We start from the raw sequence: 24,771 nt of genomic DNA on the forward strand, positions 1-24,771 counted from the left end.
CTGGTGACAATGTCGTGTAGCCCCCAGCCCAGAAAATCGGATGTTTCGTCCCCACACGACGTGGGGTGGGGTATTGTTCCAAGGTCAGGCGTTGCCTACGCGCCTTTCCAAGTGCCACGCTGCAATTGCGTGGGGGCACCTTTCTTAAACCCTTTATAGTAAGTGGGGGGAAAAAAGAGAAGCGCAGAAATCCTGCTCTTTGGAGTGAAACAAATAGCCCTTTCGGGCTGAAGAACGTGTGCTGACAGCTGGTTGCCAGTGTGGTGGCCCTCTCTGTCATCTATACCAGTTCTAGGAAATAGGAGATAATACAGTGAAAACAGTGGCTGTCAGTCCACAGTAGTGCTTCTGGAGAAAGGGCGTGAGTATGAATGACCAGTAGAGTTTTTGAGAGGAAGGGGAATTACAGTGTTTTCTGGCTGCATGCACAAATTTCCAGCAGCTTTTTACAATTTTTTCCGAGGTGCTTTGAGGGCGAAAATATCTTTGCATTAGCAGCGTCACTGTTCCTTCACCCGGGATTCCCAGGGATATAGAGTCTGAATTGGTTACAGTTTCATACAGGGTGGAAAAATGTTGACAAAGTGAGAGGCGAGGCATCCGAGTTACTTAGTGAGGAGAAGGATAACAAGGCTGAGCAGTGGAAATTCGGTATCATGTAACTTTTTTTTTTTGTTGTTGCGCTTCATGAAGGATTATTTTTGTATCCAGTGATGGGTGTGTAGATGCCGCATTTATTCTCTTCTGTCAGAGATTGACAAAATAAGAAGCCAAGCAGGATATGGTGCTTTGATGGAGAGATTGGTTTAATTTTAGATAGAGAATTTTGTAGCCACAAGCCTAACTCCTGGAGCACAGGATGCAACAGCCAAGGAATACCTTCCCTCTTAGGAAATGGTACTTTCGCTACTGTGAATAGGTCTAATTTTGTTCTCCTCAGGTTGAGTTTTAAGAGCAGGAGAGGTAAGAAAAGCAAAACTGCCTAGAATGGGAGGTGGCAGACAGTGGCAACGCACAAATAAAAAACCCACCAGTTTGCTGGTTGTGTGACCACTGTTTGAAGATTTGTGTTAGTAGCAAAAAGAAATCTATATGGAGGGGGGAAAAAAACCCGAAAGAGCTCAGATTTCAGGTTTATTAGTGCATGTGAGGCAGAAGGTAGACAAAAGAGGTAAAGACTACAACAACAAAAAGTGTAACATGGAAAAGGAGAGGTGGAACCACAGAACCAGTAAGGAAGGGGGATATAATGACTAGTGCTAGGACTCAGTGAAACTGTCTCAGAAGTGTGGGGGGACAGCGCTGGGAGTGAGTAATATTATATGGGCAGCCGATGTGCTACAGCCAAGAGTTGCAGGCGAAAGGGCGGTAACGTTTCAGCATAAAACCTACTTCTCATAAATGTTTAAGGTCTAAGGACGTAAATGTGTGTTTGAAAGAGCTCTCTGGGCTTGCTTGCTGTAAAGGTCAGTCCAAGTTTTACACCTTCTTGGACTGTGTGTGGAAAATGTCTATAGTACTGTTTCCTTCCCCTTCAGTTCTTACCCAGGGTAAGGAGTATTCTCTTCCTCTCCTCACAGTTACAGGGTGGGGGAGCACAACTGAGGTCCATTTGCAGACAAACAGAATGATAGTTATCAAGGAGGCTAAGCCTTTAGTGGAAAACAACTGAAGAGTGAATATACAAACTGCAGTTGATATAAATTCTGTGAATCTCGTTTTAAATTACTGGAGTAAGGAAGTCGAGCCTGTTTTGTGGTGTACAGTATGTTGATACATGTCTTGGTCTGTAACGTTTTGCCCAAATGCAAACTCAGACATGAATGATCATGTGTTTTTACAACAAATAGATTTTAATGTAGGAAGGAGAAATTTTGAGGGCACCTGGTTTTATCTTCTGATGAAAAAGGTAATGGACTACGAGTGTAGGTAGGTGTGACCTACATTTCTTCAGAACTGGGCTGTGAAAAGCCAGGAAGCTCATAGCAAGTAAAAAGCATCAACTGTGGTGTTAAATTCCATTTTTGTGGCACTGCATCAAAAAGTGTCAACCAAGTGTCTATCATTATATCAACAAATATCAATTTCTAATAAAAAAATTAAAAACTATCTCCCCAAGTTAGTGTTTTACTTGTGAGTCAAAGAGGTCATACCTTAATCTGACAACAAAGTTTGTGCAAAATTGGCCCAAATTGGACCTTGTTTACTTTTCTAATGCAGTGCTGCACGTGGGAAGTACAAATACCAAAGATGAGAGTCCTCACGTGGGAGGGAACATAAATGCTACCTGTGGTGTTAGGTCTTTTGCCTCAGTCCATGGCTCTGGGACCTGTTGTCATGGTACCTCACCCGAGACCAGAGCTTGTATGTCCCCTGACAGTGGCTCTGCGGTGGAGGGTTATCATTGTTAGGTGAATCTTCTGAGATGCACCTTCAAATGTATGTGCAGTGAAATGGAAAGATGAGTTAAAGGGAGGAAACTTCTCTTCTGGAAGTGGGTTATCTGTGGCGAATTCATCTCTTGAGTGTATTACGAGCCGTGACTCTTTCATGGACTAGTGGTACATCTGTGTAGCAAACAAAAATCTCACTCTGTGCAGGACAGTAATTGTTTAGAAAAGACAGTTATTAGAACACAGTTACGTTGAAATGGAGCAACCAGCAGACATTTGGGTACAGCTGTATGACTGGAACGAATGCGCCAATGTGAATGCTTCACAGGGTCTGGGCTGCCCCAGTCCTCCGCAGAATCAGATCTGGCATGATTGACTTGTGGTTGAAGATGGTGTCTCCAGATTCAGCAGCAGTGTCAACCTTTAATATTGAAACTAGAAACTCTGGAAATCCACAGTCTATATATCACACTTACTTTTTGCTTCGCTTTTGAAATAAGTGCAGGAAATAGGCCTGCTCTCAAGTCTTGCATTTTCTCAAATGGAGTACGTTGTTCCCATTCTGGAATGATAATTCTTGGCTTTAACATGCTTAAATAAGTGCATTTTGATGGAGCTTGAAAAGTAATCATTTCAGAGGCATCAGACTTCATCCTTTATCTGGCTGACAGTGATTGGTGAAGATCCCACTTTGTTTAAAAAGTTCAAAGTCCTGGAAAATGATAAAAAGAGCCGCTGACAGTTCTTGATGTCGTGAGCTAGAAGGGAGTGTAAGTATGTGGAGGGACGGGTAATTACAAAGTTATTTAGATGCTTCAAATAATTTAAGAAAGAAACTTGCTTGCAGTACCTGTTTATAACCTTTAATGCAGAAAATGTGGCATTCTTGGCTTTGCATTGAATTTTGGCTGGTTGGTTGGCTTTTGATCTGGCAGGAGGATATCAAATCAAAAAGGCGGCAGAAATGAGTATGCTTGTGCTATTCGGTGCCATTTTGAGGAGTGATATTCACCATGGTTCACACACAACAGTATTGAAACTTTGTGGCAATAGTTCAGACCTTCAAATTTCTAGATCTTCATCTTGGACCATGCTTTGAGGTGCATAAACGCAAAGTGTGTGGTTTTGCCCTCGTGCACAAAGGAAGACTTTAAAAGACAAATCTTTCATTTTGATCCAGAATTATATTGGAAGTCCTTTGTAGGTCTTGAAGGTTGTAAGCAGGTACATCAGGCAAAGTTAGAACTTGAAATAAAGTTCTTCCGTTACAGCAGGACTTGACAAAGCATGCCCAGAGATGTGAACTGAGAAAGGATGATTCTGGAATTTAGCTGAAATTGATATGGTTGTGGTGTAACTTGAAATCTCCCCGGAACCTCAGTACTGGTAATTAGCAGCAATCCCAATGAGTATAGAAAGGGGGAATGCATAATGTGATGGGCGAGCAGACCAGTAGCAGGTTTGTCTGAGCCGTGGTAGCAACGTACTTTTACTTTACTTTGGTAATCACAGACCTTTACTCAGTTAACAACAGAACTTTTGAGAGATCTGGCAGTTGAGAAGAAACTGGTTTAAAACCAGTGTGAGCAAGGTGGGTAACCCAGTGTGTGACATGTCGCTTTCTGCTCAGAATCCAGCAAGTGGTGATGGGGTTGCTCTAGGCCTTTTCACCAGGGTGGTCTGATGCTGTACTGACCACCCAGTGCCACTCCTGTCCCCCTTCACTGTCCTTTGGAGGTGCCTGCTGTGGTCTGCATTTGGCGGGGTCATGTCTGGATAATTCCTGCCACAGAATGGGAGGTTTAAAATGGGAAATGATCAAGTCAGAGGTGTCTTGGTGGTAATTCTCATGTACGTTTGTGGACAGTCTTGGTGAAGCAAAACTTCTTATAGATTCTTATAACTTTCTTTATGAGTTAATTCATTGCGTCACTTGTTGAAATAATACCTCTGCATCTTTGAACCACAAAGTGTTTCAGCTGGAAGTGTGGGCATCAGACTGCTTCTGGTTTTGAGAAGCTCTGATTTCAGTTTCAGGGGTGCTGTTACAGTGTCCTTCTTTCCTTCGGTATGTGTTTGTGTCTGTCCTAGTAGCCAAACTTAATTAACGTTAATTCTTTTTACGCGGTTATCTGTTGACTGAAATGTTCTGTCTGCTGGGTTGAGAGAAGCTGTGATGGATGGAAATGCTTTTGTGACAGAGCTGGTACAGTGTGGAATAATGCCCCCTGCTGCTTTTGCAAGTCAGCCTCTGCTCGGGCTGTTCATCTACCGAGAGACCACAGGAGGTGCAGAAGCAATCCCGTGTGTAAGGCTGGCCAGGTGTTTGGGCCACGAGGCTCTCTTGCCTACAGCATTGGTGACTTTTAATTTTTGACAAGGAGAAACGAGCTGGTACCTATTTTTAGGAAACCCGATTCCCAGTGTGGCATTTAATCTGCAGATACAAATATAGTTTTGGAACTGCAGTGGGGAACTCAAGTGGATGAAGTGATCAGTGTTCTCCTGAGGTGGCATCAGGGTTGTGGAAAGTTCCAGAGTGGGTGTTTGTTGCCTGTTCCCTCCCTGGTGCAGCTCCTCCTCCTCTTCTCCCCTCCCCGAAAAAGTCTGGCATAAACAGCCCACCCACATGCAGAATCCCAACAAAGCTACTCCAGAGCCTGCACTGCCAGTGCAGAACTCGACCAGAACTTAACAGATTCTGTTCACAGGGTAGCAAAGAGACTTTTTGACAGTTATCATTGAAATAGCAATTTCTGACTTTATAATTTTTTTTTAAGTCCTGGGGACTGGAGACATGCCCAGTCATTTCAGACACGTTCTCAATCCATCTTCAGTCCATTTTAGGCATTCAGTAGAAGAAGGATATAAGTAGATGAGTACGGGAAAAGCAAAAGGTAGGAGGCATGTGGATTGGTTTCTGTTTTAAAATGTAGATGTTTTTGTGTGTTGCTTAAGTGTTATCTACTTGTGTAAGCAAGCAGTAATAGTCTAGATATAGGAAGTGCTGAAGGCTGAAGTTGGTACGGAATTGCCTAAAAATGGAATTCAGCAGCTCTAAGTTTTTTCCTAGTTTTTTTCTAAAACTTTTCTAAGTTTTTTTTCCTAGTTTTTTTCTAATTTATCCACTGTTGTGTCTCTGTGGGTGTAAAAATTGATGAAGTTGAATTCTTGTTAGCCGTGAGAATGTACTGGTGCCAATTTGCAATTTTTCAGGCTAGTTTTCTTTTGTGAAGAAAATCCTGAGACACTATTTAAGTTTCACCTGAAAAATACAGGATAGTACTATCTATTGTCCTCACTTGGTAACTTCTCCTTGACTGCAGGTTATGATGCATGATTACCACAGAAGAAATTCATGTCTATAGCTCTTAAGGACTTTATTACATCATCTTCAAGCCTGATAGTTTTGGAATCCGTATTGCAGCTGCAAAGAGACGTCTGCTCCTGCATTTCATCAAGTATCTTCCCTGTCAGGGGATACTGAAACCCAAGTGCTCTGTTGTAACACAGCAATACCATTGGATTAATTGAAGATCTCCCAGTTACAAGTTCACAGTCATACGTTTGCAGGTAAGTGATACCGTGAGCTGTGTGTACAGCGGTTAATACTTTTGGTTAAATTCTGTGCCTTTAAAACCTTGCTGTCCTTTTTTAAAAAAAGCCAAAAAATAAAAGCGTACTGGGATGGATAATGATCTTTGTAAGTAGAAGTATCGTTGTCAGTTTAAGGGCAGATGCTTTCAGCAGTAAGTGAATTTAAACCAGATTAAGACTGGAATTATTTCGTGTTGTGCCTGCTATCTTTATTACTATCCACTTTTTCTTTTGGGGTTTTTTTCTTGTTTAGTCTGGTCTTCAGAATTTTGATAAACTTCAGCGGGTAACATTAGTAGTATCCCACATTTGTTCCTCTGAAATGGTAGAGGAAGGTATACTTTTCTGTATTTTAGCAGCTCAAACTTAGAAACTTTATTTAATTTAAACTATTATTTCAAATTCATTAGATCACCTCAGGGTCATATTTTAGTATCCTTAATTAGCTTCCTATTAGGAAAGTGGACTTTTCCTAAAAGAGATTAACTAAAAAAAGAAGCAATTAAATGAGCTACCAAATAGCTTCCAAATTCAGCAGTTAGTTTCCAGAAGCTGTTTTTCCAGTCTCAGTCCAATTCACCTGGTATGTTTGTACATGGGTAAGATCTTCAGGGGAAGTTGTTTTAGCTTTGTGATGACTTAAAATAAATGGTCGTTGTTCTGAATGTTTTTAATTCTGTCTGTTTTGTTGGTGCTAATTCTCTTTCATGACTTACAGCTACTGTAAGATACTTAGAACTAAGTCCTTACTCATAAAATGAAACAAAAAATCATTTCTATAGCTATTCTACTTAACTAGTGACTTAAAATTCTCAGTTGATATTTTTCTGCTGGCTGTTTTTTGGGTCTGTGCTAAAAATGAAGCTGACCAATATGACAGATTTCATGCAGCAAGCAGAAAGTAGTGATGAATCTACCAAATGCCATCTTTATCGAGGGGAACGAAGCTTCTTGTGGTTTCCAGTATGCTCCCACAGGGCTGGCACAGGCTCAGCAGGCAGTTGGGGAGTTGGTACCCATTGAAGAGATGTGGATAAGTTCAAAGTTGTGGCCTCAGTCTCTAAAAATCATGAATCCAGCCAATCCCAAGGATTGTTGTCAGCATGTGCCCAGCAGCAGTAGTGCTCTTCTAGGCTTTTTTCTGAGATGGATTTTTTTTTTTAAATTTCCCAGGAGTGTTTGTTTGCAAAGTGTATTAGTAGTACTTCTAGACTGAAGCAAAATGTTGGATCTGTAAACTTCACGCATTTTGTTTTCAGCCAGACCAACACCAAAATGATTCCTAATGGGTATCTGATGTTTGAAGATGAAAACTTCATTGAGTCATCTGTTGCCAAACTAAATGCCTTACGTAAAAGTGGTCAGTTCTGTGATGTCCGTCTCCAGGTACTTTTTTTCTGTCCGAGCATGGTTGAATGGGTAGGGGTTTTATTACCCTCTGTAATGCTATGTGCCTCCTTGATTGTGAGGCATGAGATTATAGAATCTAATTTGCATACTTAATTAAAAAGTTAGCATTACTTTGAGAAAAGCCACACAAATGTTTTTTTCAGCTGATGTAAACTGGAGTTTATTGATTGGAAAAATTGAACAGTGGCATTCACCTGGGTAGGCCTTTATATAATTACAATACATTCGTACTTAAAAAATTCTTACAGCTTGTGGGTTTCTGATTTGTGTTTTACATAAAGGTATGTGGACACGAGATGTTGGCACACCGAGCCGTGCTGGCTTGCTGCAGTCCCTACCTGTTTGAAATCTTCAACAGCGACAGTGATTCTCATGGAATTTCCCATGTTAAGTTTGATGATCTCAATCCGGAAGCTGTTGAAGTTCTGTTGAATTATGCCTATACTGCTCAGTAAGTAGTTTCCAGAGGAACTAGAGAGTGTAGACGTTAATTTACAAAATGGAAACAATAAAGATACATCTTTCTTTAATAGGTTGAAAGCTGATAAAGAACTGGTGAAAGATGTGTACTCTGCAGCGAAGAAGTTGAAAATGGAGAGAGTTAAGCAGGTACAGTTCTCATTCTGCTTTCTCAGGCTGACAGCATTATGCTTTTTGGTGTTAATGAGACAAAAAACGCTGATCCTGTGGAAAAAGCGCTCCGTGGATAAGCTCCTGTAGATGTTTGTTAGCACAGTACTGATTTCAGTGATATCAGTATGTATTGCTTCTGCTTGTGTTAGCTCTCTGCTGCAGGGGTCTCTGCAGTTAAGGTCTGTAGTTGTGCACTCGCTTAAGCAAAACAGCTTCTGAATCAGAACTGGTTACTTGCCAGCTCATGGTAAGTTACTTAACAGTTCACAGCAGCAGTGGTTGTGTTGGGGGGAATAGTTAACGTGGAAAAAAGAAAAATCCAACGCTTCTGAACGTGAGTTCGGTAGTGCATGACTTTAGAAATACTTTTGCTGCAGATGGGGATACCTTTGATGGGGGAGTGGGGGTTCTGTCTTCGCTTAGTTGCAGATATGCGGTTCTGAACAGGCGTTCAGTAGAAAAGCCCTGGTGTCAGTGTACATGGGTAGTTGTCAAAGGCATACGGCTTTGTCTTTTTATAAGTCTCTATTCCTGTGGAAGGCAACATTTTGTGTACACCTGTAGCATGGAGAAGGGATGACAACAGACAGTCACTGTGCTGAAGTTAGAAAACAGCTGTTGCTCTGTGTTGGGATGAATAGTTTGAACGTATAAAAATCTATCTTGTCTACTTGTAAACTGAGATGCAGCCTTTTTTCTTAAAAGGTTTGTGGTGACTATTTGCTCTCCAAGATGGATGTTCAGAGCTGTATCTCCTACCGGAACTTTGCAAGTTGCATGGGAGACTCGCGTTTGTTGAACAAGATTGACGGCTACATTCAGGAACATCTTTTACAGATTTCAGAACAGGAGGGATTTCTCAAACTTCCACGGTTAAAGGTTAGCTTACGTTTGTAGGCTTCCTTTTGGTACATGATTTCCAAACAGCAACCCAAGGAGCAACTGTTAGGCTTCTTTTTTGGGAGGAGGAAAACTCGGTGTACTGACTTCTACCATCAAGGTGAAAATTCTGGGTCTGTATCATATTCATAACTGCTGTGAACCTTAATGGTGGGGCATGCTTGTACCATCCTTTTTAAGCATGAAAGTGACTGTGTGTGTACTTCGGTCTGCTTCCTAGTTTTGGCAGCATAGGCCGAAAGCTCCTTAGAGGTGGTGTTTTCCAAATCTGGTAAAGTGCGAGTAAACTCACTACATAATGTACAGTGTGTTACAAATACAAGCCTCGTGCCTGCAGAGTAAATCTTCCTTCTCTCTTCTAATTTAAGCTTGAAGTAATGCTGGAAGACAATGTTGGCCTACCCAGCAATGGCAAATTGTACACAAAGGTAATCAACTGGGTACAGCGCAGCATCTGGGAGAATGGAGACAGCCTGGAAGAGCTCATGGAAGAGGTTAGTCTTCAAGAAAATGGGGTTAAACATTGGTTTGGATTTTTTTTTTTTTTTTTAAAGTCAATATGAAGGATGATCCCTTTTTAATTTTTTTATTTTTTCACTTTTTTAACTGTGACCCTAAAGAATTTAAATTTTACTGTAGGTACCCCTAAGCTGAGAAACTGGGGGGGTGTCCAGGTGAGCTGAATGAACTGTTCAGTCTGGTCTTCTGCTTTGCTTTTTTGCTCACTATGTGCTGTATAGTCACCTCAAAGTGGCGTGTACCCTGCTTTAGAATTGGGGAGGTGGTACTGAAACTTGCTGTAGATTCTTGATGTTTTCCTTTGCAGGTTTTGCTTGTAAATGCAAAGTAGGTAAAAGCTTCTAATGGTTGTTCCTCCCCGTTGGTTTATCTCCCCATAGGTTTATTAACAAAACTAGGATACCAAGGCTGAAGAACCAAGAAGAAACCTCAAGTGTATTGACACGTACAGAAGCAGCAGTCCTGCCCCAGTTCTCCTAAGAAAATCCGCTGTGGGCAGAGAACGATGATGATGATTTAATGGTGTTTACTTACTTCTTTACAGGATACATTATTTTCAAAGATGTGTGTTATTAAATGGCTTTACTCATGAATACTAATACTAGATGTAGCCTGGGCAGTGTTTAATGGACAAATTAGTGGGGAGTCTAAATTTTTAATTGGCTGGAGAAAACGGACTTTACAAAAACACGTGAAACGTCAAAATTTTCCAAGTTTGTTATTACAAGCACAGTAGATCTTCAGAAACACTTGTATAGGCAAAAATACATGTTGATACTGTCGTATATTCTCAAGTGTATATTTCCTCTTGGAAAAGCTCATTTTGAAAGCTTTGATGTTGAAATTCGGATGCATTTCATAGCAACAGTTGCATCTGATGATTAGTTGTGGACAACAGTTTCCTCCAAAAGTTAAATTTGTGTTGTCTTCCCTCATTCCCGTACCTCTCTTTTAGAGTCCACTGTTGGCTTCTCTTAACTTTTTTTGATGGAGACAAATGTGTGTATTTTTCAAAGCAGAAAACTTGTTTGCGGGGATAAGGAAAATGCTTGCATGGGATTGTGAATTTGTGTAATTCTGCAAATTAATGTGCCTCTTGCTTGTCTGATGTTTCTGTGCTGGAAAAACAGCAGAAGTCCATGGAACACGAAGATTTCTCTCAAGCTGAGAATGTAAGGAACCCTCCTCCTGTGTTTGAAGATTGCCACCATGACATCTGCTTCCTTTTAGTTTTGTTGTTCCGCTAGATTGAGATGAGATGACGAGAAGTATGCTGGCGACTGCCTTTTGTAATCTGCCTGTAGCTGAGTAGAACGGAGATGGCAGCCACATGGGTGTTCTGTTGTTGTTTTTGCAGGTTCAAACGCTGTACTACTCAGCTGATCACAAGCTGCTTGATGGAAATCTGCTAGATGGACAGGCTGAGGTGTATGGCAGTGATGATGACCACATTCAGTTTGTACAGGTACAAATTGCAGACAGTCTCAGGTAACCCCAGGTAGACTGGAGCAGTTCACGGCACACCTGAACTCCTCGGTCCTGCTACCAGAGAAGGCAGCAGGAGCTGTAACAGAGACACACATGATGAGAAAGTGTCTGTCTCAGGAGTGCTGGAGGTGATGATTTAGTCTCGGCTTCTGGTTTTTCAGTAAACTCTTAAGCCCTTGCAAAATGCAGTGCCGTAGGTTTGACTTCAGACCAAATCTGTTAAAAGGAGGAAGAGGTAGACAAGCAGACAGCTGCAGCAAGTCAGCTGTGGCTTTGCAGATGTATCAGGGGACTGTAAAGAACCCTGGACTGCTTGGCGTGCAGTGGAGAATTCAGCCATTAAATTTTGGCACAGAAGAAGATTCCAGACATAAGTTCTAATCCTTCAGCTGCGAGCGTCCATTTCTTTTTTTCAAGAGAGATTTTAAAAAGCAGCAATAGAAGACTCCTGATCTAGAGGCAGCCGATGCTTCACCTCTGTACAAATCAGTCCCATGCTTTTTGAGATTTACTTTTTGTTGGTTTTTTATGGTTGTAGCCAGATAGAATCATTCTAGGCTCCTGAGAAAACACAGCTTAGCACAGCGGAGGCTGTTTCAGAAACAGAGTAACAGATGGGCCAATAGATGTAAGTTATCAATTGCTTTATTTAGGAAATGCAGGTTGTTTAAATTCACTGAGTTAGAAGCAAATATATTGTCATATTTTAACCCCTAACAGTGAAACGCGCTGATACAACAATATACTTCTTGAGATTTGTAGCTAATTTTTATGTAAAACACCATCCATCTGAGAACATGGATTTTAGAAGTGAACAGAGAGGAAATGAAAAGTCAGTGACTTTTTCAGTTTCCTAATTGTTTTTAATAAACCTTCTACCTCACCACCTCTGGATCTACTCCTTTGTCAAGCTGAGGTGTGAACCTTCCAAAAGCTAGTTTTTAGAAATAAGGCCAAAAGTCTTTTTTTAAATCCTTTCTGATAATCAGAATTGCAGGTGTTCTAAAGAAGCAAGAGAACTAACACCAGCAACCCCCTTGCAGTCCTGGAAAAACTGTAACTTTTTAAATTCAGGAATCACAACTGTTTGTATTTTCTGTAATGGTCAAGGCAAGCAAAGGATGAGAGAATAACCTGTTAGTTGGATGAAGTTTCAGAAATAACATCAGTGCTGTCCAGAAACGAACTGATTTTCATGGGGAGCTAAGGGTACCAGCCAGACTCTCCTGTGTAAGGTTATTGGTGAGTTAGATGTTGTGTTCCAGAAGTGTTGTGACAGTTCCCATAAATAACAGGCTCCAGGGGACGGTGCAAGCATTGTGAACGTGGTACTGTGGTTATAAACAGGATGGACAGAGCGTTAACATTTTGTGTTGGATTCTTACGGGTCGGAAAAAGCCTGGACAACCCAACCAACTGTCCAGTGTCATCTGAAATGTGAAGTTTTGGGGGTTTTCTTAATAGAGCAGAATAGTGTAAGCTACAGGATTAATTTAATTGAAGAAAACAGGAATCTCCTGATAGTGGGAAGTGTCGAGGGAGTAAAATCCAGCATCTAATCCGAGCACAGAGAGGAACTGAGGCGCAATTAATTTGTCTTCAGGGAATGAAGAGAATAGTTAATTCACTTCTAAATAGCATTACATAATTAACTCAAGTTCCAAAAGCAGCACTTGTGAGTAAGGCTTCTGGTTATTGATCATGGCTGCAGGATTTTCCTTGCAGTTGAGAATCCTGCTAGTAACTCATCCTGTCTTCCAGGGCTTTGAAGTGACCCCCAGTCAGCCCCCAGCAGTACAGAGCTGTGGTCCCAGGATGAAGTGAGCACTGAGATTTAGAGGTGGGGTGGGAGAGCTGGCCACTTTGGCTGAGCAGGCAAGGAAATCTCTTGAAAATGTAGGTGTGCTAAAAACGATGCTCTGTGGAGGTGGTAGATGAGGTGTTCTCTTGAGTAGCTGCATTTTAGCTTAGAGAAGCGAAGGCAGGAGGAGGCATAGTCTCTGGCTAGGTGTCTGTAGCTGCCTTTTGATTTTGCAGAAGAAGCCACCACGTGAGAATGATCACAAGCAGATCAGTAGCAGTTCCTCGGGAAGTCTTTCTCCAAATGCTACTGCTCAGAGTCCTAAACACGAGTGGAAAATCATTGCTTCAGAGAAAACATCAAGTGAGTCACTGGGGTGGGGTTTGTCTAAAAGATGCATCTGGTATTATGTGCCTCTCACTCCCTGGGGATTTCCTTCAGCATCTGTAAGGCCCAGGTGTAATTTGTGGGATGGTTCTGACACAACTGGGATTGCTGATATCTTGATTCCTTCTGGACAGGGCCATCCCTGATCCCACAGTGTGTAAATTAACCCAGAAGTCTCTAACTAATTAATATGGCTATTTGCTGGGTGTGCGCAAGGAGACTTTCTTCTAGCACGTCTTTAAATTGCTCTTTTATGTTCTCTGAGCACTCTTGCTAACTCACTCACTCTTACAAGCTAACGCTTGTAACCAGTAATCAGAAAAAATGAAGTTTCCACACTTAAAAGGGGAGAAGTGTCATCAGAAGGCCCTAGTTGGCCATTCACTCAGGTTCACCTGAAATTTTCTTGTCTCCCGACAACAGGCAACACCTACCTGTGTCTCGCTGTTCTGGACGGGGTGCTGTGCGTGATATTCCTCCACGGCCGCAACAGCCCTCAGAGCTCTCCCACAAGCACGCCACGGCTGCTGAAGAGCCTGAGTTTTGAGCTTCACCCAGATGACATCGTAGAGAAGCCCATGTCCCCAATGCAGTATGCTCGGTCTGGGCTGGGCACAGCCGAGCTCAATGGGAAGCTCATCGCTGCAGGTACAGGAAATCGTGACAATTCTTTAAATGAGTTGCGGATGGGGGGCGGGGATGGACAGTGATGGTTGCTTCTTAACTCCATACACTAGAGAGTCAGCGTTTGTCGATGTCGGAGCAGTTAGTCTTTGACCTTTTGCTTTCAGGCGGATACAACAGAGAGGAGTGTCTGCGCACAGTGGAATGCTATGACCCACAGAAGGACACCTGGACCTTCATTGCACCGATGAGAACACCGAGAGCTCGGTTCCAGATGGCAGTTTTAATGGTGTGTAGTGGGTGGCGAGCAGGTGTAAATAGGGGACAGACAGGGCAGGCTTCACCCAGTGGCAGCAGAAGGTGCTTACCGGTAGTTACGGGGTTACTGAAGTGCTGATGCTTTGGAATGCTGTGTACTTAGATGTGAGGCAGGTATTTATTTGTTCTGTTTAGGGGCAGCTCTATGTTGTGGGTGGGTCAAACGGTCACTCAGATGACTTGAGCTGTGGAGAAATGTATGAGCCAGAAATAGACGACTGGACTCCAGTTCCGGAACTGAGAACCAATCGCTGCAATGCAGGTAACGCAGCTGCAGTTCTGTGACCTTTGGTTTTTTCACATTTATTCATTTATGAGCTTACTGAGTGTTCTCTTCTGTACGCGTAGGAGTGTGTGCCCTCAATGGAAAACTCTACATTGTTGGTGGTTCAGATCCTTATGGCCAGAAGGGACTGAAGAACTGTGACGTGTTTGATCCTGTAACAAAATCTTGGACAAGCTGTGCTCCCCTGAACATCCGTAAGTTTGTAGTGCGGTTAAAACCAAAAAAATGTGTGTCGATGTCTGCTGCTGTCAGCGCATGAGTGCGGTGCTGGGCTGTAACCCCCGACGTTTGCTTTCAGGGAGACATCAGTCTGCAGTGTGTGAGCTGGGGGGGTACCTCTACATAATTGGAGGAGCGGAATCGTGGAACTGTCTCAACAGCGTGGAGCGTTACAACCCGGAGAACAACACTTGGACCTTGATCGCGCCCATGAACGTGGCTCGACGGGGAGCTGGAGCAGCTGTCCGTGATGGTGAGCTTCTGCAGGCGGCAGCAGTCCGTTCCGCTGGATGCACTTTTCCTGTTAAGCTATGATGAACGGAGAATATGGAGCTGTGTTTCTTTTCGGGGGTGGGGAATAATGCAGTAAGAACCTGGCTGTGCCTCCAATTTCATTAAAACCTGAGACCAGAAAACCAAAAAAACTTGTTTGGGGATATTTGCCCCCACCTCTTTCTTTTCAGGCATCACTGTGCAGCTTCTAGAAACGCAGCTGTTTGAATTTGGACTTACTTAGGAATAATTTTCAGGCAGCCCTAATGATCAAGAGACCCAAAGCCGGTCATTACTGTAGCTTCAAGGCAAAGGTTCCTGACAGAAATCCTGTTCCTTTTGGCTGTTTGCCTCCCCAGGAAGGAGGCGATGCAGCTGGTCCTTAGCAGTGAAGATTCATTGATTCGCTTTTGTTTCCTTCTGCCAGGAAAACTCTTTGTGGGTGGTGGCTTTGACGGCTCGCACGCAGTGAGCTGCATGGAGATGTATGACCCTGCTAGAAATGAGTGGAAGATGATGGGAGGCATGACTACCCCCAGGAGCAACGCTGGCATCACCACGGTGGCAAACACCATTTACGCAGTCGGGGGATTCGATGGCAACGAATTCTTGAACACAGTTGAAGTCTACAACCCAGAGTCAAACAAGTGGAGCCCCTACACAACAATTTACAAGTTTTAAGTGAATTAAATTCCCTTTTCAAACTAACAGGCTTAGTGATGTAATTGTGTTTTAGTAGAGGTACATGTGAATAGGGTGGGGGAGGGCATAGATGTTGCTGAGAGCAACAGAGAGCTTTTGCATATTGCATATTAACATGCTGTACATATTTGTTTGGGAAAGATGATCCAGATGAAGGGTTTTTTGTGTATTTTAGAACTTTGTTTTAGAGTGGTTTTTTTTAAGATTTTGAAGATAGCAGAGAAACTAGACTGGGCATATCATTTCAGGAGTTTCCCCCAGCGTTGTGTTGTCACTTTGCACATTAACTGACTTTTCCTGTGGGCTGTGTTCTTGGGGCAGGAGGTGTGAGGGTTCTGGGGGGTAGATTTTTTTCATCAGGCCTTGTTTTCCTTCAGTAACTGGAACAATCTGTAACAAGAAGCCTTATTTAAATAGATATAATGGCTATTTTTTTTATTAAAAAAGCTGACTTGCCTGCCAATACCTTATCTTTTATGATTGCCTTTTTATAACAGTTTTTATAGACTCAGCAGAGTATTTTGTCTGTTGAAATGGAAACGGCAGATCAATGGTTATTGAAGCAAAGAGGCAACCTTGGAGTTCATAGAGACTGAGTGGATAACTGAGTCGCCACTGTGGGTGAGCTTCTGAGCTTTGGCCTCCACTACACTCTTGTACCTTAGTCTACAACCCATGTGTTAACAGCCGGACGGAGTTTCTGAACGGAATGGAGCTGAGACTTTCTAGGGTGGGCAAACGGCTTTGGCTCCAGCTCTTTTGCCAAGGGCGCACAGCAGTTTTGTTGCTATGGGTGAGCTAACCTTTGTAAAACAAAAACTTCAGCGTGGGGCTTTTTTAAACTCTTGCCAGTTGGCAGTGAAAATGTATTCATTGATTAGTAACTGTCCTGAGTTTATTTTTCTAATATTACAGCTGGAAGTGTGATAGAACACAAACAACTTGATCTTGTCTGTGCTCCTAGTAGTCTGTTTTAGTTCACTTTCTCTCCTCATAGGGATAGAGCAGTGGTTAGGATGCTGTGGTGTCTAATGTGTAGTGCTGCACACTTAACTCCTGGTGCCAAACCGAGCACTGACTGCTTGCTGCTGATGCAAACACATTAAAGGTACCTTGTGGGAAATCCTTGCACCACAGGATTGCTCTGATGTGTCCTTGTGTCCTTTTCTTCACTGAGACAGTTCAAAGTTTTTGATAGTAAAATAGATGTTTCAAATGGCTGTAGCTACAGGACAGACAAGGTCATGGGGTTAGCTGTTGAATGTCCACCTCCTGCTTGAATTACTCCCAGAAGGAGGTGTAAAGGTCTCAGCACAGGCAGGCAATGGCCAGCACCTGACTCCTAGAGCACAACTGCTGTTGTCCCAGGGAGGTTTACCTACCTACAGGCTGTTCTGGGGCTCAGTTTAACTGAAGTGAGGGACTCCAGGGGTGAGATAAGAAAGGGGCCAAGTGAACTTGAAGAAAAAAAAATGTATAAAACCATGGTGAAAGAAACACTGAGTACCCCTGTGAGGAACTGGAGCTGCTCATTCAGCTGTGGTCCTTGGCACTAGTCAAGTAGCTTTAGGAAGTTAAGCACTACTTACAGTCACCATCACATTCATGGTTTACTAGAGTAAAGCCCAGCACTAGCTACACACCTCAGCCACAGGCTGTCCCCCATAACAAATCAGGCTCCTGCACCTCCACCCTGGAGCAGGAAAACACCAGTCCAAAGTAATGCACTTATGATTCCAAGTTACAAAGCTGGGTCCACTCAGAGGGAGTTCTGACTCATTTTCATTCTGATGAGAAGACCTGAAGTAGCTGGTAGTGTCAGAAATAGATGCGAACAAGCCAGACAGGTATCCCATCCTTAAGTTGGTCTAGCTTCCTACAAATTGTAGTACAAATTGCCACTGTAAGCTCTTTTGAGCATAACCTACTTATCCCACAACTGTGGGATAACAACTTGAATGAAAATAGCCCTCAAAATGAACTCTGCTCCAGCAGTAACTCTACCTAAAGCCTTTCCAGTGTGTGGGGGTAAGAGCTGCATTAAACTTGCATCCTCCGTAATTAGGCAAAGTGGAAATGGAGCTGATCACAGACACCACCACAGCAAATTAATTGTAACAATAAATTATATTTTTACAGTAAGGATTTTACAAATACATCCAGAAGTTAATATCAAAATAACCAGTTGTAGAACTCTGCTCATCATCTCATCTCTGTACAAATACATATGTAGAGGAGGTAGCTTTAGAGGCCCCAGCAGCAGCAAAAATGGCTTTCAGAAAATTGCATGGACTTACAGCAGTTTCAGAAAGCAACAAGCAATACATTCAGTCAGAGAGGGCACTGGGTGAGCAGAGACATGACCCACAGAGGGGAAAACCTCCTGCCCATACAGGAGAAGGTGGCAGAAGAGAAGGATGAGGAGCTTTCTTCCACAGCTTTCTCTGTTGTGCCAAGCAGATTCTTGAACGCAGGAAAAACACCCCTTTTCCTCTGAAAACAGATCCAGGACAAGCACACCCACATGAGAGCGTTTTTTGTTTTGGTTTCTAAAAAAATCAGAATTGATCCATTTCTGTCCCCCTTCTGTATCCTCTCTCAAGCCTGATATAGTTCACTACATAGGATACCTACACTGCACCTGTGTTCCAGTCTCCACTGTGGCTCTCTGGCTTTGTGTCCAGCTGCTTCCATTCCAGAGCCGCAGGGGCACAAAAGACACTTTTCCTCTTGCTTGTCACCTCTCAAGTATCAGCAAATCAAATGCCTTTTGTGGATTTTCCTGTATGAGCATCCACAGAGCTGGCTCCTCTAACACAGACATTTGGAGTTGAGACCAGCAGCCCAGGGCAGTGCTGTAACATAACCCACTGGATCAGTGCTGCCTCTTATCACCTGACACAGGACATTCTATCAGCTTGTGGTTCTTAGCAGAAATTTGGACCTTTCATGAACATATGTAACTAGCTGGGGGGAGGGGGGGTGGTGTTCCTTCAACTCCAATATAAACCAGCACCACTTAGAAAAACAAAGGCAGATTTTTGGCTCGTCAAGTATTTTCTTCACACCCCTCAGAGCAGTTAGACCTGGCTTGGACAAGGAGAATGCAGGGGATGCGCACCTGATCCTTGCGTCATAGCCAGCCCCTATTCTTGGCCTCCACATGAACCGATGCATGACACTGCTTAACAGTGTGTTCCAGCTGGGCCAGCTGGCCACATCCAACCTCCAGCCGCTCCCTGGGGAAGAGGAGAGACAAAGGTTACCAGGACACCATGGACCCATTTCACAGACAGGAACAGTTCTGTATATGCCTTTAAAATTCAAAGGGATTTTAACTCTGTCAAGAGCAGAGACCACTCCGTGCCTCTGAAGATTCAGACTTATTTTCATCTTTTACCTAGAAAAAGCCCAGTTTGTTACGTGTTCCCAGCGGTACCCTGCAATGAAATCTTTACAATTAGAGAACAAATCCAGAGCCACACAGCAGCGTGCTCAGCCCAACACTGAGCCTTCAAACAGAGCTGCAAGTCTGTGTTGCAGACAGAAACTAGTTCTATCTGCAGTTAGCACATGCTCAGAGACTGATTTCAGCCTTCTGGGACACTCTGACTTCTGTCTTTCCCGGATGCAGATAATCCTGCGCCTCTCACACTTTTTCCCGATGTGTAATTTTTCTGGTAATCTGGAGCGTCACCAGTCACAGACAACACTTTACAAGCTTATGCTCACACAAGTTTTGATATTGTTTCGATGAGCTACTCCTACAGGGACTTAGGGTCACATATTCAGTATGGGACACCTGCACTGAGAAAAAAACGCCCCAAGGCTTTTTTTTGCAAACACCCCTCCCTCTGCAAGCATGCATTTACAGTAACCACAGCGACTCCGGGCTGGGGGCACACAGCACTGAATGTTTCAGTAATTCAACCTTTCCGATTTTGCTCTTCTCCTGAATGAAAGTGAGACCAAGCCTCCGTCCCTCAGAGAGCTTTGATAAACGTGGGCAAAACAACCAGATCCAGGATGTCATTTCCCCATATCGAGTTTCAGAGAAACCATGTGCAGACACTGAAGCACTGCAGCTCTGCTGCAGTTTTATTTGCTTGCGCGGCTTGGCCAGGCCTCCCTGCAGCCTGCCTTTGTCCCAGCTGTAATACTGCAGAACACCTGCTCTTGTTTTCTCATTTGAACTTGGAATTGGTTGAATGGTGGACAGCCAGAAAAAAAAAAATCCTCAGTTCTACACTTAAGCTTGAGTATGTTGCAAACATGTTTGCTATTGCACTGGGGAGAAAAAAAATAATGAACCACAGATGAGGCAGCTGCATTCTAAGAGTTTACAAAATGACCTCATGCATATGTAAAAATAGTTATTTTAAACTATTAGCACAGATTTTTATGGTCTTGCTTGTACGAGCATGACGTGCACAGCTCTCCTTCCCCTGGGGAAAAGGGGGCCCTCGCCACAGCCACTCACAGTGCAAAAGTACTGACGGAACAGCCACCGCCCCACGTGTTCTCTGCTGCGTCATTTCTGCAAGCGCTTCTCTGGTATTTGCAACCAAACGTAACCCCTGAGGAGCAGCAGCTCCTAGGAACAGTTTGTTGCTTTCCTGAAGTGGCTACAAAGCTCAAAGCTAGCTGTCCCGGCTCAATTCAAACCATCTGTCGTGTGTGTACAGGTGATGTATTTACACACAAAAGAACTCTCTTAGACTGTTGTTTCCAGAGGAATCTAAACCCAATTACAGAGAAACTTCACACCACTTTGGTTTTCCAAAGACACTTTCTCCAAAGACCATTTAAAAGCTACTCCTCAAAAAAAATGCTGAAGCAAGGCTGAGTTACCCAGAGCAGCCTGAGGGCACCACATCAGCCTCTGAAGGGATGATTTTTTTTTCCTACTATGCTGAGCACAAATTTACACGTTGTTTTCTTTGTGCCAGTATCAACGCAGATCTATCTCTAACAGGTACACGTGTCAGTTTGTGAGCAGGTTTCTTCCACTTGATCAGCTTCTTTTAATATATACACATGTATTTCTAATACGGTTTATGGAACAGAATCACTGAATCATAGAATCAGCCTGCTTGGAAGAGACCTTTCAGATCGTCGAATCCAACTGTTCCCCAGCACTGCCAGGTCCCCACTGACCCCTGTCCCTCAGCACCACCTCCACACGTCTGTTAACCCCTCCAGGGATGGGGACTCCACCACTGCCCTGGGCAGCCTAGGCCAGGTCTGGACAACCCCAATGGGAAAGAAATTGTTCCTCAGGGACAACCTCAACCTCCCCCGGCACAACGTGAGGCTGTTTTCTCTCATCCTGTCGCTTGCCTCTGCAGAGAAGAGACCGACCCCCACCTCGCTCCAGCCTCCTGTCAGGGAGTTATCAGAGCCAGAAGGTCTCCCTGGAGCCTCCTTTGCTCCAGGCTCAACCCCCCCAGGTCCCTCAGCCGCTCCTCAGCACATTGTGCTCCAGATCCTGCTCCAGCTCCGTTGCCCTTCTCTGGACACGCTCCATCCCCTCAGTGCCCTTCTTCGAGTGAGGGCTCAAAACTGAACCCAGGATTCGAGGTGCAGCCTCACCAGTGCCCCCAGTCCAGGGGGACAATCCCTGCCCTGCTCCTGCTGGTCACACTATTGCTGACACAAGCCAGGATGCTGTTGGTCTTCTTGGTCACCTTAGCCACCAGGTGTATGTAATGGAAAACTCACCCTCACCCTGTACCGCACACCCAGAAAATTACAGTTCTGATGAGAAAGTTTTTGCCGTGAACTCTACTGTGGCACACAGAATTCATGACAATGGTCCATGTTTTCAGGCTTTCTGATAAAATATGGACCTCGGGACATTCTCCAAAGATGAGGAACAGGCAGTGTCCATGCTACACTCAGCACAGCCCTGAGGGCCGCCTGTAGATCCGATACAGACGATGGATGATGGAGACAGCCACAAGGGTCTGAAAACCCAAGAGCTACTGAAGTGAAACTCATTACTCAGGACAGTTAAGCTTCTGTCTTTCCCTGCTGACACAGGAGGTCGGATCACAACCCCCCTGCACAGCTCTTCACAGAGGATTTAGGAAGGCAGCATCACCCTAGGCAAAGGAAAGCAATTTAGAAGGATTTGCTTACTGAGATTAAAATAACCTGCAAGACACTTACACAGCTGATGGGACCAGGCTCTGGACCTGGCGAGTTACAGCCCATTCATGTAACACCAACATCAAGGAAAATATTTGCCTGTCTTTTATTATCCACTTAAGATCTATTTAAAAAAAAAAATTACGACATTTTGAAAACCTTGCAGAACCTGCATTTACAAGCCCTCAGTCACACAAATTCAGAAACCTGTTATGAGCCAGAAACTTTCCCGTGCCACTCGCTTTTAGATCCATGGTTTCAAGGCCTTTAACTCAGCTGTACAACAGAACATTTATTTTCCTGTGACTGAACTGTAAAAATGCCTCATAAAACGGAAACAAGTACGTGGAACCTCAGGTTTGTTTCTCCTTTTTTTCTAACAGTATATACAAATGGCTCAGTAACACACAATGGCTTAATTTACGGCTTTAATAATGGCAGCCACAGTGTAGCCCAGCAGATACGCCCAGATTTCACAGCACAGTTCATCACTTTGATTGCCCTGAGAATCACAGGGATTTTTCCTCTGCTGATCTAAGCACCGTTCTCATAATAATGAGTTGTGTTACAAGAAATACTTCACCAAAATAGAATTTCCATTAGAATTAAACACATTTAAATGCAGTCCCATGCTCTAACACATGCTCTGTCTGCCACTGAGCTGCGAATCCAGAACCAGCAGAGGAAAGAGGGACTAACACCTCACCTCCAACAGCTGAAAGTCACCGTGAAGATGCTAATGGCTCATCGCTAACTCAGTTTCTGTCCTCTCCTACTCTGTTGTAACAGTAGGTCATTTAAAAAGGGGGGAAAAAAAACCCTAAAACCCCACTCATCTCCCCTGTGCCCCTCCTGCAATGGGATTTTTCATTTAGCTCAACACTTTCTCTTGGGGAACTTCAGTTAATACTGCACGTGCTGAACTGCTGCCTCAAACCCCACTTGAGGTGGTCAGTCATTGGCTTACCGATACAGCTCTTGGGAGACACACTCATAAAGCTCCTCGGCAGTGAATTTTACACTGTTATTTATCTAAAACAGAGAACAAAGAATGAACATAGTAATTTATCGCATATCACAGATTGATTGAAACTCCACAGCTAGTATAACACACATGGGCAACGTGTTACTAACAGGCTCCCCCCTTGAGACTGTACATCAGAGAGTTGAGTTACGCATGACAGAATCAACATCTACAAATTAACAATGACGACTGGACATAACGGGAGTGTTCGTACCGCTCCAGCTCCATTTTCTAACCATTTCCGCACTAACCCAAGAGACCTTTAAATAATCCTTCCTCCCCTCTTAACTCACCCTGTAGTTCTACAGCAAATGAAGTTCTGACTCATGTTAATTCCATGAATATACGTACAGACCCCAAACCAGCTAGATTTTCCTGACTGTCACTCACAACAAACGAGTGCTCAGAAAATCACTCAAGCATCCCAAATGCAAGCAGAGATTCGAATAACTTTTGGTAGGTACCAACAAACAAATTTTTATGTCCAACACCTAATAAATAAGAGCAAATGTTCAAAATTCTAACTCGGGGAAACGCAAGCATGAGACTGCAAACCTTGGAACTACTTTAAATAAAACTGTAACTGAAAAAAACATTTAAAAAAACTTCATACCTCGTGGCTTATGAGGAAGTTATAGAGGGTCCAAATATCTTGAAAACTACTGGTTGGGGTCAAAATTCTGAAAAAGAAAAGTTTGGGGATTTATAAAAGGATTTTATGGAAGAGTTAAAAAGAGTCAGAAATGATTCATGGAAAAAAGCAAACATTATTTTCTTTAGATAAAAAAGGAAATTCCAATCTTCGAAGAATATTCCCTTCTACCCCTTTAAAAGAATTAAATGAGCTTATTATTTCTACAAGGTCTTTCTGTGAAGGTTTGTCCTAATTAAAAATTCAACTGATGTTTTTATGAGCAATTTCTCCATATAGACGAGAAGAAAACGAGCAATGATTAAAAGGCTTTTGTTTCCCAGAAGCAAAGCCTGTTGTATTCACATGGAGCAACAGAGAAGTGACATGCCACACAAAGCTTTAACTCATTCCCTCCAGTACTCCAACGTACAGCTCAAATGCTACAATTTACGTACCTTTGGACTGCTTTTAATAATAACCAATTCCCACCCAACACTGAGAAATAAAGACGGTATTTGACAGCTCGAAGAGACGCGTCGCTATGAAGAACCGAGCACCACGTGAAATCCTGGTGTTTAACAGAGCCCCAAGCGCTCACGGCAGCCAGTGCCGTGTTGGCCTTCCCCCAGATCTCGCTCTTGATCACCGTGCACATGCAAAGATGCCGCCTGCAGAACAAAGAGCCAGCTCTGGGCTTTCCAGAAGGTGTGGTGAAGCTCTGAGACATCTAATGCCCTTTTTCACAAGGTTCCAAAAATGATCCCATAAGGAAGTGACAGGCATAATCGCAAAAATTAATTATCCTGATTTATCTAAGCAGATATAATTCAGTCATACCTTAGTGCAACTTCATTTGCATTCACTATGAAAAAAGCAGAACCATCTTAAACATTACAAAACGAACATTAAAATCCGCATTAAAAACCATGTAACTCTAGATAAAATAAGAAATACTGATAAAATTCTGCCTTATGTTAAGCTTTGAGTATGTAGATAGTGATTAACAAAATGGCTGGATTTGGAACAAAATTGAAAAACTCTTCTTTTTTGAGAAGCTCTATTTACTTTCCCATGGGAAAGTGCCCAATTTCTCCCCTCTCTCCCCTTGCAAGCTGTACGCCTTTATAAATGAATTAATTAGGAACCGAAAAAGAAAAACCAGAAAACTAACAGAGTAAAGGAAAAATCCCAGCTTAAAAAGTCTCCGTATTTTAAACAGGCGGAAAGACACACCACAGGACTTACCATAACTAGTAAGTCTTACTCTTGTCACAATTTTACACAGATCATCAATGTTATAAACATTTGTCATACGTTCTTTCCCTCTTCACAAGAAGATGCCCCCAGGAATTTTTTGTCTTAAACTAAAACCACTTAACCTGCCAACGAAAAGCCAGCAAGAGAACCAGTGGG

General features: G+C 43.1%; 2 protein-coding genes across 2 annotated transcripts in view; one reads left to right on the forward strand and one right to left on the reverse strand.

The window, feature by feature from the left end:
- The first annotated feature begins 7,265 nt into the window (after nt 1–7,265).
- IVNS1ABP (influenza virus NS1A binding protein) lies at nt 7,266–15,604 on the forward strand. Its single transcript, XM_010144004.1, has 13 exons — nt 7,266–7,376; nt 7,682–7,851; nt 7,934–8,009; nt 8,739–8,912; nt 9,302–9,427; nt 10,810–10,917; nt 12,978–13,104; nt 13,552–13,776; nt 13,920–14,041; nt 14,206–14,332; nt 14,419–14,550; nt 14,655–14,828; nt 15,276–15,604. Exons 1-13 carry the CDS (start codon nt 7,266–7,268, stop codon nt 15,527–15,529), a joined length of 1,926 nt encoding a protein of 641 aa, XP_010142306.1. The 3' UTR covers nt 15,530–15,604.
- Nucleotides 15,605–18,683: 3,079 nt separating this feature from the next.
- Nucleotides 18,684–24,771, reverse strand: part of SWT1 (SWT1 RNA endoribonuclease homolog (S. cerevisiae)) — a 31,573-nt gene continuing 25,485 nt past the window's right edge. The window contains exons 16-18 of the mRNA XM_010144005.1: nt 23,338–23,404; nt 22,668–22,732; nt 18,684–18,789 (exon numbers count right to left, since the gene is read on the reverse strand). Coding sequence (XP_010142307.1) covers nt 18,684–18,789; nt 22,668–22,732; nt 23,338–23,404 — 238 coding nt within the window. The remainder of the gene's footprint in view (nt 18,790–22,667; nt 22,733–23,337; nt 23,405–24,771) is intronic.

The sequence above is a fragment of the Buceros rhinoceros genome, unplaced genomic scaffold, assembly GCF_000710305.1.
Source record: "Buceros rhinoceros silvestris isolate BGI_N320 unplaced genomic scaffold, ASM71030v1 scaffold6639, whole genome shotgun sequence".
Classification (NCBI taxonomy): domain Eukaryota; kingdom Metazoa; phylum Chordata; class Aves; order Bucerotiformes; family Bucerotidae; genus Buceros; species Buceros rhinoceros.

Coding starts and splice junctions, on each gene's coding strand:
- IVNS1ABP (XM_010144004.1), top strand. CDS start 7,266: ATGATTCCTAATGGGTATCTGATGTTTGAAGATGAAAACTTCATTGAG. Junction 8,913..9,301: donor TCAAACTTCCACGGTTAAAG/GTTAGCTTACGT, acceptor TTCTAATTTAAG/CTTGAAGTAATGCTGGAAGA. Junction 13,105..13,551: donor TGCTTCAGAGAAAACATCAA/GTGAGTCACTGG, acceptor TCCCGACAACAG/GCAACACCTACCTGTGTCTC.